Consider the following 14,346-nt stretch of genomic DNA (forward strand, 5'->3'; position numbering starts at 1 on the left):
TGGACAAGTCTACTCATCGGTATGGTAAAAATTGAAACTTTATTCGGTTGGTAATATGTTATCGATAATTTCTTTAAGCCACTGGCGAATCTTTTAACGATGCTATCAAGAAGTAAAAAGGATGTTTTCATGCACCCACTTAAGGGCTAGTATTAGGATACCAACTTCCCTAGCTTGTTGATATGTTTCTTCATTTTACATTATAACTAGGATTGTGCTCATATAAAACTCTATTGTTATAAACATGATGCTATATATTTTATTTGACTTTTTCTCACACTAATACCATTAAAATGCCAAACCGTTACCCCATGCCATAATTATCTAAAACTAATTTCCATCTCACAAAAAACTTGAACTTGCACTGCATGATACATTTATCCCAAACTAATTATCTTTATACAAAAAATCACAAACCAATAAAGTTAACAATAATGTACAATCTTGGAAAAATAAATAGAGGCAAAATTAATATATTCAGATTATTTCGCTATCAATGCAATTAATAATTTGTTATTGAACTTGACATAGATAAACTCATTATTTCATTATTAACTTACTAATAATTAAATGGCCAAATAATTTGCCGATCCAATTTTCATAACACAATTTGAAAATAAAGACCAAAATTTTCAAATATGTATTTGATAACGTGTTCACAGTATTCTTGATTTTTCTTGCTTGTTTACTTCGACGCATGATTGTCAGTCAACATTTTGATTAATGATTCTTATTTTCTCTGGACAAATGCCGAAACAAACTTAAGGATTTGGCCACTGATCAACTGAGATACTAAGATTTTATTTTTAATGAATAAATAACTGAAGATTTCATAAAAAGGCTCCAATCCAATCTTAAACTAGCCATCGATGTTCAAGAGTTGAAAACCCTACAGGGTTTCCACGTGAAATATTTCATAATTTGTCATGTATGCTTGTATTTCACAAAGAAGACCACGAAACCTGATCGTGGCCTTTTAAAGCATTAATTCCTCAATTGACTAAAATTAAAACCAAAGTCCTCAATTAGCCATCAACCAAACAAGTTTCGTTTCTACACTTATCCCTAATTTTCTCCAATACCACTAAAAAACAATGCACTCAGGCAACCTCACGTTTTTGCTACTGTTACCATGATTGGACATACGATATCGCTAGTTGGGACATCAAACTGTTTTCTTGCCTCGTTTTGACGATCTTAAGTGACAATCTTAAAGGTGATACTTAGAGAGATTACTATACTATATTCATATAAATTAAAGTTATTTTGTCTATGGACTTTTATTAGATTCATCTTTAGTTACACACTTATCATTGAACTATTAACTTGTGGAATCATTTGGTTGCACAGCTTAGTTCAAGCACATATATCATCCATTCAATAGAGAATGCATAAATTTTTTTGTTACTCTAAGACTCTTTTTGTTTTATAATAAATGAATGATTTGAAAAATATTTTCTTAAAATAATCACTTGTATCGTTTGAAATAACTAGAATATATATTTTTTTCATTATCAATAATAAATTATTTATAATTATTTTTAAAAAATAATTTTTAAATCATTTAATTTTTGTAGCGTTCAAGAATCTAACCATAGTCTTCTTTTTCTTTTTCTTTTTTCTTGACTAAATGCTTGAATGTAACTGTTCAATTCCTCTATGGAAATAATCATAATTTCCATAAAAAATGACAAGAATCCCAAAAATATCCCCCGCTCACTCACTTCCCTCTCCAAAAGCAGATATCTTTTTTAACTCAGCATCGCCAAGAGGACTTGCATGCCGCCGCCGCCGCCGCCGCTACCATCATCATCTTCTTCTTCACTCCTCACTAGAGTCGGCTCATACCCTTTCCTTGGCTTTCATTTCTGCAAATCTCGCTTCTTCTCTCTCTCCCCTCGTTCTCTCCCTCCTTCCCCGACCTCTCCCGCGATGGACGAAACAGTCGTTTTTTCCCCATTTTACTCGCTCTGCAAAGCCCTCGCCGACAAGCACGATGCCATGGACGCCCAGAGCAATGCCGTCCATGTTAATAATTAAACCAAATTCATTGGAAGTTGCTGATTATGCGAAGAGGTTACCGATTCACTAATCAGGTTTTTGATGTTAGTAGTTGTCGATTGGCTCTCTTGTTGTTGACGTACAAGTTTAATGTCGATATTTGTTTAGCTCCTAAGATTGATGCACAAGTCTTTATTGTACCGTTGCTTTCAACGTGTTCATTTTCGTTTCTATGTCTTGTTTTATGTTTTGTACATTCTTAGGAATCGATCTCTTTGAAATACTAGATATATTTACGCGTCATTTAAGTATCCTATTGTAAGCCTATTTAAAAGCAAGTCTTTTAATCCTTTTCGATAAAGTGAAATAAAAGAAAACACAGAAAAAGCCACTTCGTCTCCTTCTCTTCCTTAAGTATTGTGAGTCATGAGTGACTTTCACCTTCAAATTATCCTATCAAATTTGGTATCTGAGTGTACAATTTGTTTATAATTTCCTGTATGCTAACCACGTAACAAAGAGATTAGCAAGAAAATATATACTACGCAAGTAGCGTTGGTGTCACACTAGTGGTGGCCATGAAGTCAAAATTCCTCAAGTATTAGGACATTTCGCCTGATTTTTTGACATCCACGATTGGAGGGGCTTGAAATTCACATTGTTCTATATTACGAAAGTGTGGGGTTAACTAGGGGTGTTAGAAACTGGAAAATAGAACCAAAATTTTGTGCATTTTTGGTTTCGTGAATGATGGAAAAATAACCCTTTTTTTCCGGTTTAGATTATTCAAGTTTACCGAACCAAACCAAAATTATCAATAAAAATTGAACACCCAACTTAAAAGTATCTCTTCTTAGTTCAATTCATACTCAATTTTGGGCGTGAAGGGAAATCGGAAGCCAAATTGATCCAAACAGATTTGAACGGATTTCTGGTTTAGTTCATAATTACTTGGGCACGTGATTTGGTTCAGTTTAACTATTGACACCCTTAAGACTAGATGGAGAGATTCAAGTGGAATATATATTGGCAATGGCAATAAGTTGGCTTCAAAATATGTATACTATATATGCTGGTCAATTTAATACAATTAGTTCTACCTTATTGACACTTAAATTTTGCATATTTATTTAGGTTTTAAATTATATGAAAAATTAGAGATTAATTTCTAACCCTTAAACAAAATTAATTTTTATTAAATTACATCGCGTATAAACATTAGGAACATTTGCATTACTAGTATTAAAAAAATTAAAAAGATGATTAAAATATCTTTTTTCTTGAAAAAGGGGGAGGCTGGGCCAGGGCTGGGCCGGCCCGTCCCCTTCTCCTTTTTCTTTATCTTCTTCTGACTTTCCCTTGTGCAGGCCGGGCCATCTCCTCTGCTTTTCGGCCCGGCCTGCTTATCTCTTCCCTTCACCTTCTCTCCTCTTTGTCATGGACTGTAGCTCGACGACAAATAACACAGGACGAAAGACGCCGGTGAATGGTACAGAGACCGCCGTGGAGAATGTCATGTGGCACGGGTTCGTACAGAGGCAGCTGGCGTCTTCCTGGCCTAGAGTGAAAAAGGGAGAGAGGGAGAGGAAGAGAGGGAATTCGGGGGAGAGATTGAAAAAGAGAGCGACTGAGAGAGTAAAACCGAAATGCAAGAAGGAGTTCTCCGGCAGCTTATGGCCACGCTTGAGCCCCGCCTGACGACTATCGGCCGACGCCTTCAAGTTTGCAGCTTCGTTTTAACCCCGCACCAAACCTCCGGTGAGTTTCTCGAGGATCTCGGCTCGGGGACGTCGTGAAGCGGTCGACCATAGCTCGACTCATCCCGAGCTCGCCCTATAGCCGCCATCTCCGAGCTGGATAGGGATTTCGCGGTCAAAACTCATTCCCATGAAGTCCCATTTTGCCTCGCCCTATTCTGTTTCAAGGAAGGATCGAATTTGGTGTCTCTAGATCTCGAGCGCTTTCTTTTTAACTGAGTTGGTGCTTGATGTCGAGCATTCCCTGGTGATGTTTTTTGGGTCTAGACCCGAGTTCGAGTTCTAAAAAATGCTCGATATCTTCTGTACTCACCCTATGTTTGATGAAATGATCCAGAGATGAGCTTGTGAGCACAACGCCTTTTCTTTCGAGTTCGAGGCACGCTAGTGTGGTTGGAGTGCTGTTGATCCTCTCATTTATTATTAAGTATGTTTTTATGAAATTTTTGCTCATCAATTAAGGTGCCATGGCCTTCCCTTGTGTTGTTTTCTCCATGTTTGTTTGTTTCAGTGGTTTTCCATGGCAGTCAGTAGCCCGGGGTAACTCATCTCGTCCTTGGCAGCCATAGTTGCGCGGAATGTCGGTCAAAGTTGGTCTCTCCAAATCGTGCATTGGTTGTTCGCCGTGGGTTGGTTCGTCGATATTGGTGACCGGTTTGGATAGCCGGCATCGGACGGCATGAGTTCCACCGCCGGGGGAGGCCCGTTTCTGAGGTTCCGCGATGTCGCCATTGCTAAAAGTCCAAAGCCGCCGGAGTTGGAGCGTGGTCAGGCTGAGCGGCGTCGTTCGCTCATGGATGGCGTGAAAAGGGGGTTTCTAGGGCATAAAGGGCCCTAAATGGTAGCTTAGGTTTATTTTAAAGGATCTTGGGCTGATTTCCGTCACAATAGAAGCTAGGCCTGGGGTGGTGTCAATGGAAACATAGAACTAACATTGGATTTGATTCTGCCATAGTAAGTTTAGGGCTTAGTCGGGCTGGGCTGGACGTTTTAGGTGAATTGGGCTTTTGGGGTTTAGTTTTGATTTGTTTTAGGGCCTAGGCCAAATTGGGCTCAGTGTGGGAATCTACCTGTGAATTGGTCCAAATCGACAGGCCCGGATTCGGGCCCGAGCCCGGCCTGGATCCCTTTTCCAAATAAAAATTTAAAAAAATATTTTTATAAAATTTTAGAATAAAATGTAAGAATAATAACAACAACAATAAATAAATAACTAAATAAATAAATTAATTAAAAATTCGAAAAAATAATTTTTTTTATAAAGTCATGAAAAAGCTCAAAAATAGAATTGTTTTTTTTTTTTGGGTAGTCTTCTCTTAACATTGTGGAAAAATCGTTGTTAAAAAAATTGTGCTAAAAAATCGTATAAGCCATTAGGGCTTTATCATAGAGTGCCTATAGTTCTTAGAGACAAACACTCTTGATCGAGCACTTTCATTAAATTGATTATCGTTCACCTTTAGCATAGCTAAAAAATTGTATAAGCCATTAGGGCTTGGCACGTTCGACACGGCTGAAGTAGCAGCCCTTGCCTATGACACCGTTGCCCTCAGATTCAAAGGCACCAAGGCCAAGCTCAATTTCCCCGAACGAGTTCAAGGCAACACTAGTACTAGCATCCCTAGGAACGTGTACCCTCCTAGCAATCTATCGTCATTGTCCGGACAAAACATCAATGCCATGCCGTTTAATCCATCAGTGACAATGACGGCATCGTCTCATGAAGCATACCCGGACTTGATTCAATACGCGCAGCTTCTCTCAAGTAGCGATGCGGAGTTCCCCTTCATTACTTCGACCTTGTTGGGTCAAGAGCACTTTGGTTCCCCATCTTTGATGTCGTCGTCTCGACAAGACGAGGTGGCGAGATCATCTAGTTATGATTTTCAGGATGCTGAGGAATACAAGCCTGGTGACCGAAGCAAGTGAAGAGGAAAGTGCTTTTGTGTGTCTTTAGAACATTCTCTTTGGAAATATTTTGGTCTGGTTAATATGGGAATGATGCACAGATGCAAGCGTGTTGTGTTACGCTTGATTTGGGCGTCAATTGTTTGTGTTTCTTGCGAGAAAGGAGCGGGAAAGATTACCATTGGAGTATGTTTTTGGCAAGGATCGAAATTAGCATGGAATGTCGTGTTTTCCTTTTTCCCTTATCGAGCGCGGCCTCCAATTGCTGGCTCTTTTTAAAATTTTGGGTGCACATTGCACTCACAAATGAACTGGTTAATAAACCTCTTACCCCTCCTCCATCTGTCCTTTTAGCCTCGCCAAGCCGCAACGCTCTCTCTACCCGTCGCTGCTTCTGGAGTCTCTCCTCCTTTGGGAGACCTTAGATATACTTATTGTGAAAATATTATCAAATCCTTTTTTAATTAATGCAATTGAGATCTAAATTATCGTATACTTATAAAGCCACTAAAAACTTTTATTAGCTCCGTCCACTTTTTTTTTTTTGACGGAAAGAAACATTGCATTAGCTGAACCGATAGTTACAACCTGCTTGAAAAGCGTCAAAAGCTAATAAATCTAACAAAGGAGCAGGAGGGGACAAAGCCCAAGTTTCTGGTAAAGAGCCACTATTGCAGGCCTTTGCGGCCCAGTCTGCCGCTGAATTAGCCTCTCTAGGGCAAAATCGAACACGCAGACGAGGAAGACGCGAGAGGAGAGCTACAGCTTCGATGATCAAGGGTCTGATCTCCCATGGAGATGCGTTCGTATCCCGAACCGCTTCGACGAGTACGAGACAATTAGATTCGATGAGAGAAACCCTATTTTCGGTGGAGTTGATCAGATGAATCAGAGTGATATTCAAGGCTTGAACCTCGACCTGCAATGCCGAATACGCAGGTACGGTCTTCGTAAATCCTTCCATCAAAGTACCGGTTTGATCGCGACAAATATAGGCTACTGATCTTGTAATACTTCCTGGTTAATAAGCCCCGTCGATGTTGATCTTGAGAGCGCCTGGGTCTGGAGGCCGCCATAGGGTACTGAGATCAGGACGCTGGTGGTTTAATGCGATTCCGGGGACTGAAGCTGAGGCTAGAGTGGCTGTGCGTACCTGTTCAAGAGTGCGAGCCACAACCTGAAAGGGGTCGAGTCTCAGTCGAGCGAAGATGGAGCGATTACGAGACTTCCATATCTGCCATAACAGGGTGGCGATCAGCTCCAAACCAGGTACAGTCTGGTTTTTTGTAGACAGATGAGTAATCCATTCCTCTATGCGATGAATTGCTGCTAGTTGTATAGAAACTCTGACTTGGGGATGAGACCAAACCTGTGAGGTCCAAGGGCAGCCTAAAAATAAATGTTCCGCAGTCTCAGGCTGTTTAGATAAACAGAGGGTACAGATAGGAGAAGCACTAATTTTCCTGCGAAATAGATTTTCTTTTGTTGGCAATGCGTTCTGATAGAGTGACCAGAGGAAAAATTTAAGTTTGGGAGCAATCTGGAGTTTCCATATGGTGTTCCGTAGTTGCTTTGGTGGTTGACATGAGGAAGAAGCTCTGTTAACTGTAGGAGTAGATGCCTCATGTCTGAGAACACAATAGGCACTTTTCACAGTAAACACGCCTTGAACGGCACACTGCCAGATGACCTTGTCAGTCGTATATTCCGGCCTGATCGGTATCTTAAGAATTTCTGCAGTAGTTTCCGCATCATAAAAACGTTCCAGTAAAGACAGATTCCATCGTTGAGTGTCTGTGTCAATCAGATCAGCAACTCTTTTAGGTTCCTGTACAGCAGCCGTTCCGCCTATTCTACCTTTAGGAAGCCAACGATCTTCTCGAATCCTAATGTTCATACCATTCCCTACCGACCATTGAAGCTTTGATGAAATGGAATCCCTTCCAATTAGGATACTCTGCCAACCCCAGGAAGATCTAGTACCTTTTGAAGCAGTTAAAAAATCTTGAGAATGGAAATACAGACCTTTGAAGAGAGTTGCCCATAAAGAAGTAGGATTCTGTATTAGACGCCAGGCCTGTTTACCTAACATGGCTTTGTTGAAAGCCACTAGGTCTCGAAATCCTAGACCTCCCATCTGCTTCCCAGTCTTTAGTACCTCCCAGTGTTTCCAATGGATTCCAGATTTCCAGCTATCATTTTGCCACCAAAAACGGGCAATCTTTTTTTCAATGGATTGGCAAAGCGAAACAGGTATCTTAAAAATGGACATATCGTAATGTGGGATGGCCTGTACAACACTCTTAATAAGGATTTCCTTTCCCCCCTTAGAGATAAGATTTTCCTTCCACCCATCAAGTTTGACATTAACTTAGCCTAGTATCCACGCAAACATGTCTCGTTTAGAACGTCCCCAATCAGACGGGATACCAAGATATTTCCCAGTTTTTGCTAGCATAGGTATTCTGATTTCCTGAGCTAAAGTTTCCTTAAGTCTGTTAGGGCAGCCTTTACTAAAGAAAATACCCGACTTGTTTCTGTTTACAGCCTGTCCCGTAGCAAAACAATACCGATTCAGAATGTTGGAGAGTTCTTGGCATTCCTGTATTGACCCGTGTAGAAAGAAGATAGCATCATCGGCATAAAACAAATGAGTCAAAGTTGGACACCACCTATTTAGTTGGATACCCTTAAGGTTCCCCATATGGATAGCTTGAGGATGAGAGTAGTCATCATGTTTGCCATAAGAATAAACAGATAGGGAGATAAAGGATCTCCTTGCCGAATTCCTCGCGTGGGGTGGAAATACTCTAGTTGTTCCCCATTAAATTTAACACTAATGGAAACAGTAGTTATGCATTGCATAATCCACGTAACCCAAGTAGAATGGAAGCCTAACCTAAGTAAGTAGTCGCGGAGAAAATCCCATTCGACTCGGTCGTACGCCTTTTTCATTTCCATCTTTACAACAGCCTGAAATTTTCGCTTGCGAGTCCTGGTTTTGAGCTGATGTAGAACCTCTTGCACAATTAGGATATTGTCCTGTATTTGGCGACCGCTGACGAATGCGCTTTGCTCGGTAGAGATGATGTCGGGCAGGAGGGGTTTTAGTCGGTTAGCGATCACTTTGGATATTATTTTATATGCAAAGTTACAAAGACTGATGGGTCTGTATTGATCTAGGCTATCTGGATTCGGGACTTTTGGAATAAGAGTGAGTGTGGTTTGGTTTAGTTCCGGTGGCATAGAACCCGATTGAAAGAATTGTTGAACCGAGAAGAAAACCTCGTCTTCTAATATATCCCAATGATGTTGGTAGAAGAGACCGTTGAAGCCATCCGGACCTGGGGCCTGAGTCTTTCCCAGCTGAAAAACGGCTATTTTGACTTCCTCTCGGGTAACTTCTGAAATGAGTTGCATATTCATATCATTTGTGACAACACTTTCACATTTCTCAAGAATTGGCCCATAGTCACGAGCTCCTTCAGATTTATAAAGCGTTGAAAAGAAGTCCTTCGTCATTTGCTTGAGAATCCGATCGTTAGTAACCCATCGTTGTTCTTCATCGAGCAGCATCCTTATTATGTTTCTATTTCTGTGTTGTATAGTAGTGGCATGAAAGAAACTAGTATTCTTATCACCCCACCGGAGCCAGTTGATCCTAGACCTCAACACCCAATACTGTTCCTCCTGCTGCCAAGCATCGTGGAACTTGTCTTTCAACTGCTGAACTAGCTGCTTGTCATAAGAACCATATGTTTGATTTGTAATTGATTGAAGTTGCTGCTGAATGGTTGCAATCTGTTCATTTGCTTTAGGAAAACTGACTTTACTCCATCGCAAAAGAGCCCAACTAACCTGTTTTAATACTTTTGGCAGGTTAAATCCCTTTGCCCGAGCTAAGGACCAGGCCTCCTGAATAATTTTCCGACAAGACTGATGTTGCAACCAGTAAGCTTCGAATTTGAAGATCTTACCATGACGGCGCTGCTGGCTTTCAGTGTTAAGCATCAAAGGACTGTGATCTGACCCTACTGCTGGGAAAGCAAAGACTTCAGCCTTTGAATAAGTGGTCAAAAATTGTCGACGCTAAACTTTTTTTTTTAGAAGACGCCGCAGCACAAAAAATAAAGGCCCAAAAATCAAAGAAAAGCAAACACAAAAAATTTAAGAGAAGAAAAGACAATTGAGAGAGAGAGAGAGAGAGAGAGAGAGAGAGAGAGAGAGAGAGAGAGAGAGAGAGAGAGAGAGCTAGCTCGGTCGACTGCGTGGGGGAGTGGAACTTGAAGGGGCGACGCCACCACCTCACATTCGATATCGAGGGTTGAACGCCCTTGTCAGTGCTTGGGCACCTTGGCCCTTTAACTAGGCCTATACTAACATATAGAGTTAGATGGTGAGTGAAAACGAATTTCTATCCGCATGATAAGCACACTTTATGTTTGCAGCTTTTTTTCCTAATCAATAAAAGGGTGCAGAGGAATGATCAACGCCACTCCCCCTCTAGTCATTCTCTCTAAAAAGTATCAACACTCTTCGAGAGCTTTTGTCTCTTGTCGGATATTCTGACATGTGTTTGACACTCTCTGATATTCTCGAACACTCTTCAATACTTGAATAACACATGTTGGAAAATTTAGGCATCTAGTCAACTTTTCCGATATCTTCTGATACTATTTTGACATACGAGTTTTTGACATATGATTTCAATATGCGAGTTCAATCTTAAAAATATTCAATAAATGATAGATTAAAATGTATATATGTGAAAAAATAATATTAAAAAATTGGAGAAAGAAAAAAATTTAGTTTTCTCTTCCGGCTCTCACTTCTGTGATATACAATTTATCCCCAAGTTTTTTTCTCTTATCTTCCGATACACAAATCTAGAATGTGAGTTGTTTTTTTTCCCCCAACTTTTATAGATTATTGGAATGAAGTCGAATTTGTCAAATTAAAATAATAAATAATTTTAATAAATGGCGGATTAATATTTTTAGTGTAAATTCATTCTATTTTATTCTTGTTTATTTATTTATTTATTTTTGAATTTGAATCAAATTAATTCGATTGAAATAATCATAAAAATAAAAATTTATTATATATGTAAAAATATACATTTAATATATAATGTGTCTCAACGTATCGGAATTCTCCGTTTTTCGAGAAATAACGTGTTGGCTTGTCGTGTCGTGTCGCGTCGCGTGTTAGTGTCGGTGTTACTTAGGTCATTACCCTAAAGATCCCAACCCTACTACACGTGTGATCATATTTTGACTTGGAATTCATGTTTCTCATAAGATTAATGTTAGACACATACCAAATCAACTGCGCCCAAACTAAGCCTTTACAGCCTCCAATAGTGCATAAAACAAAAATGGAAGAGGAATCTCTATTTTTATTAAGGTGCTTCCAAAAGTCGGTACATTCATCATAAATTTGACAATTAGAGTTACGTATATAAACTAATACTTTAGATTGACAAGACTCTGAATGACTGACGGAGGGAGAGGATCGAGAAATATATAGCATAAAATAAATTTCTCACGGTCAAGTTTTATTTGCCTCGTGAAGTATGACACCACACTCATACTTTACTTCTGATAGTTTGCACTGAGGAATGCAGTCAGTGATTTGTGGAGAACTCTTTTTTATAACACGTTTGAATAAAGTCCATTAGGTTTAGTAAATTAAGTTCATATATCTAACGTTGAGGATGTGTCACGTCACTAGCTTCGAAAATGCTCTATTGTCGGAAGCTACATCATCACGCTGTCTTTTGCATGTACGCATGCACACAAAGTGTCGTGGGCCTCACCCCCACTTGCCCCATAAAGCAAGTCCAAGTGGGCCAGGTAAGGCCGTTCCAAGCCCACTGAAACTCAAAATCTTTTGGCATGCAGTCATCATGAGTAAGCTCACTTTCCAGGAGAGAGAGAGAGAGAGAGAGAGAGAGAGGCGGCTTCATTCTTCCACCGTATCCCGATCTTAAACTAAACTAAAATATGATGCTTACAACATGTGGCATGTAGATTTCTCTCAGAACATCATCTATTTTTTTATAATAAAAAAGCCACTTTAGATAAATATATTCCGAACTTACAAAATTCTCTAATAACCCCATAAGTCAAATAAGATGTAAGTTAAAACCCGACTACATAGATCAATATTGAATTATTTATACTTAGTGACGTGGGAGATCGAATTTGTGTTGAATGCATAATTCACATATGAATCCGCTTCCTAACCACTAAATCAACTCCGCAAGGTCTATATTGATATCCATCCACATAATTCATCTATTTGCTCATTCATTATCTTGATTTTAAATATACATGTACTTTAATTAGATTATGCGTAATTAGTGTGTTCAAAACCAAAACATTTTCCTTCAAAATATGGTTTGTAAATACTTCAGAAACACCCATCAAAGAGACTGATGAGAAAAAGGAGAGAAAACTAGGGATTTTTACGGTAAACGGTCACGAATTAGAGTAGCTGAGATAGTTGTAATCATGAACATAATCTGTTGATGACATTACCATCCCTAGAGAAACTGCAGTGAGAGGGTGTAAAGTGAGAACGTTCTTCGATGGTTATCACGAGTTGCAATAACAACGAAGAAGAGATCAATTGACTATTGTGATGTCAAAAAAGGTCCAGTCATCATCCTTGTTGCATAAAAATCTCAAAAAGCTAAAATATTTGATTGGATTAACTACATCATTGTTAGACCCGTCAAAATGGGTTATAAACAAATTTCTTAACCCATGTAGGTGTTAAGTGAGTTATAAATGTGTTAGTTATATTGAGTAAATATGCCATAAATGGGTTTAAACACAATATGAGTTGGACTCAGCTATTTCTATGACTCTCTTTAATCTCTCTCACCTTCACTTAATCTCACACTCACTCACTTCACACTCTCACTTTAGTTTGGCTTTGAGTTTCCTTAGATTGGGTTAGAAATGGAGGTATTTTAGTGATGGGTCCGATCGTGTGTGGTTGGATACGGCTTAGGTATGAGTTACTAAATTTGCATTGCCTAGAAATGAGTCAAAATGGGTTTATTTGGGTAAGACGATCCACCATTTGACGGGTCTAATAATTGCTATGGATAGTGTATTGATTGCAAGCTAGCCAAATAAGTATCTCATCTCTTCGAGCATTCCAACTCTATCTATATAGGTCAAGTCTTTTAAAATGAGTTCTCAAGTTGGCGATCATATTGGGTGTGTGTAGCAGTTATGTTTCACTCGACAATCTCTCCGCTTATGCACTGACGTCCTCATCGATGTCTTTCGAACCCATGAGACCCAGAATACTTTCAGCCACTGCACTACTCGGCATTATTTGAAATGATCACGCTCGGCCCATTTTGGGCCAAGCCCCTATGAAGAGCCCTCGAGGTGGTAATCGTTTTACGGCTTTTGACATTTTGTATCACTCGATAACTTCTCCTATTTCATGTACGACTTGGGATGTCACCATCTCTGCGTCAATTCAAAATTTTATGAAACTCTAAAGTTTAATAAGCCAACCTGAGCCCAACAGCCATTCTAAGTAGCCTTTTTGAGATGAGGAGAAAGTAGTAAAGGCTCATAGATACCATCACATGATCCAACATTCTATGTCAAACCACCGAAGATCCGGGGCTTTGCCTCGGGTCCTCGTAAATTTAAAATATTTAACCTATAACGTTTCTAAATATTAAAATATCAGTTTTCTCACCAAAATAAGAAATAATTAATCAATCAGGTAAGCAATTTTTAATTAACAAAAATTTAAATAAATAATACAATAAGAATTATGATGAATCAACCCTATAGTATGTTTTATTACAACATACATTCAAGAAATTCTTTGCAAAGCCCATGCTTCTTGTTAATATATTAAATGATAACATGTTTCAAAGAACTCGATAGAACAGTAATATAGTGGGAAAATTGTCCAATTGGTCCTCAAGTTATTGTACGAATATAAGCCAATTCAGTCTACTAGCTTTGCGTGAAATTTCAATGTAATCATTCCAGCCAATTTTTGCTAGAAATTGCTGACGTGGTGGTATACCATATAGGACAACAATCGATGACTAGGCGAGGGGTGAGCATGGTTCTAGGGTAGAATCTGGAAGTTGAGAACCGAACCGATAGGAACCTATAAGTTCCAGGTTCCAAGGTATATAGAGTAGGTTCAAGTAGCTAAAAAATGAGGAACCTGTTTCGACGGGTATGAACCTAGAATTTAAAACTTGTAACCTATAACCTAGAACCTAGAATAAGTTCTAATGTTTTCCTTGATTCATGTCTTCGTGTGATCTTGCGATATTCCATACTATTTGATGATAAGTGTATAATCTGGAAGCATTAGTTTGAGCTTCCATTTTATGACTGAGGTTTTTACTTTATTAACGTAAATATTTTGTGTGTGTCTTTATAGTCAATAAATTATAGTAGCAGGTGGTGATCATTAATGGTTTCAATTTACTGTAATTGTTCAATTGATAATATAGGTGGAACTTGAGTGGACCTTGGAACCGACCTTGGAATTTGTAGTAGGGTAAATTCAAAGTTTTAGGATATACATGGTAAGTTTTTGATTTTGAAAATTGAGGAACTTGTTCCAATGGGTAGGTTCTAAGTTCCATCTGAAATCATTCGCCCCTAGACCAAACTATTGT

The 14,346-nt window shown here is 39.0% G+C and overlaps 1 protein-coding gene across 1 annotated transcript; it reads left to right on the top strand.

Moving 5' to 3' along the window:
• Positions 1-4,437: 4,437 nt before the first annotated feature.
• On the top strand, positions 4,438-5,687 carry LOC120296153 (ethylene-responsive transcription factor ERF113-like). Its single transcript, XM_039317817.1, has 2 exons — positions 4,438-4,571; positions 5,222-5,687. The coding sequence occupies exons 1-2, from the start codon at positions 4,438-4,440 to the stop codon at positions 5,685-5,687; spliced, it is 600 nt and encodes a 199-aa protein (XP_039173751.1).
• Positions 5,688-14,346: the final 8,659 nt, after the last annotated feature.

This window comes from Eucalyptus grandis, chromosome 7 (genome assembly GCF_016545825.1).
Source record: "Eucalyptus grandis isolate ANBG69807.140 chromosome 7, ASM1654582v1, whole genome shotgun sequence".
In the NCBI taxonomy this organism is placed as follows: Eukaryota; Viridiplantae; Streptophyta; class Magnoliopsida; order Myrtales; family Myrtaceae; genus Eucalyptus; species Eucalyptus grandis.

What these genes read in the sequence shown, in the direction of transcription:
- LOC120296153 (XM_039317817.1), top strand. Translation starts at nt 4,438, where the DNA reads ATGAGTTCCACCGCCGGGGGAGGCCCGTTTCTGAGGTTCCGCGATGTC. An exon ending in ATGGATGGCGTGAAAAGGGG is followed by an intron (nt 4,572 to 5,221) that starts GTTTCTAGGGCA and finishes GTTCACCTTTAG; the next exon opens with CATAGCTAAAAAATTGTATA.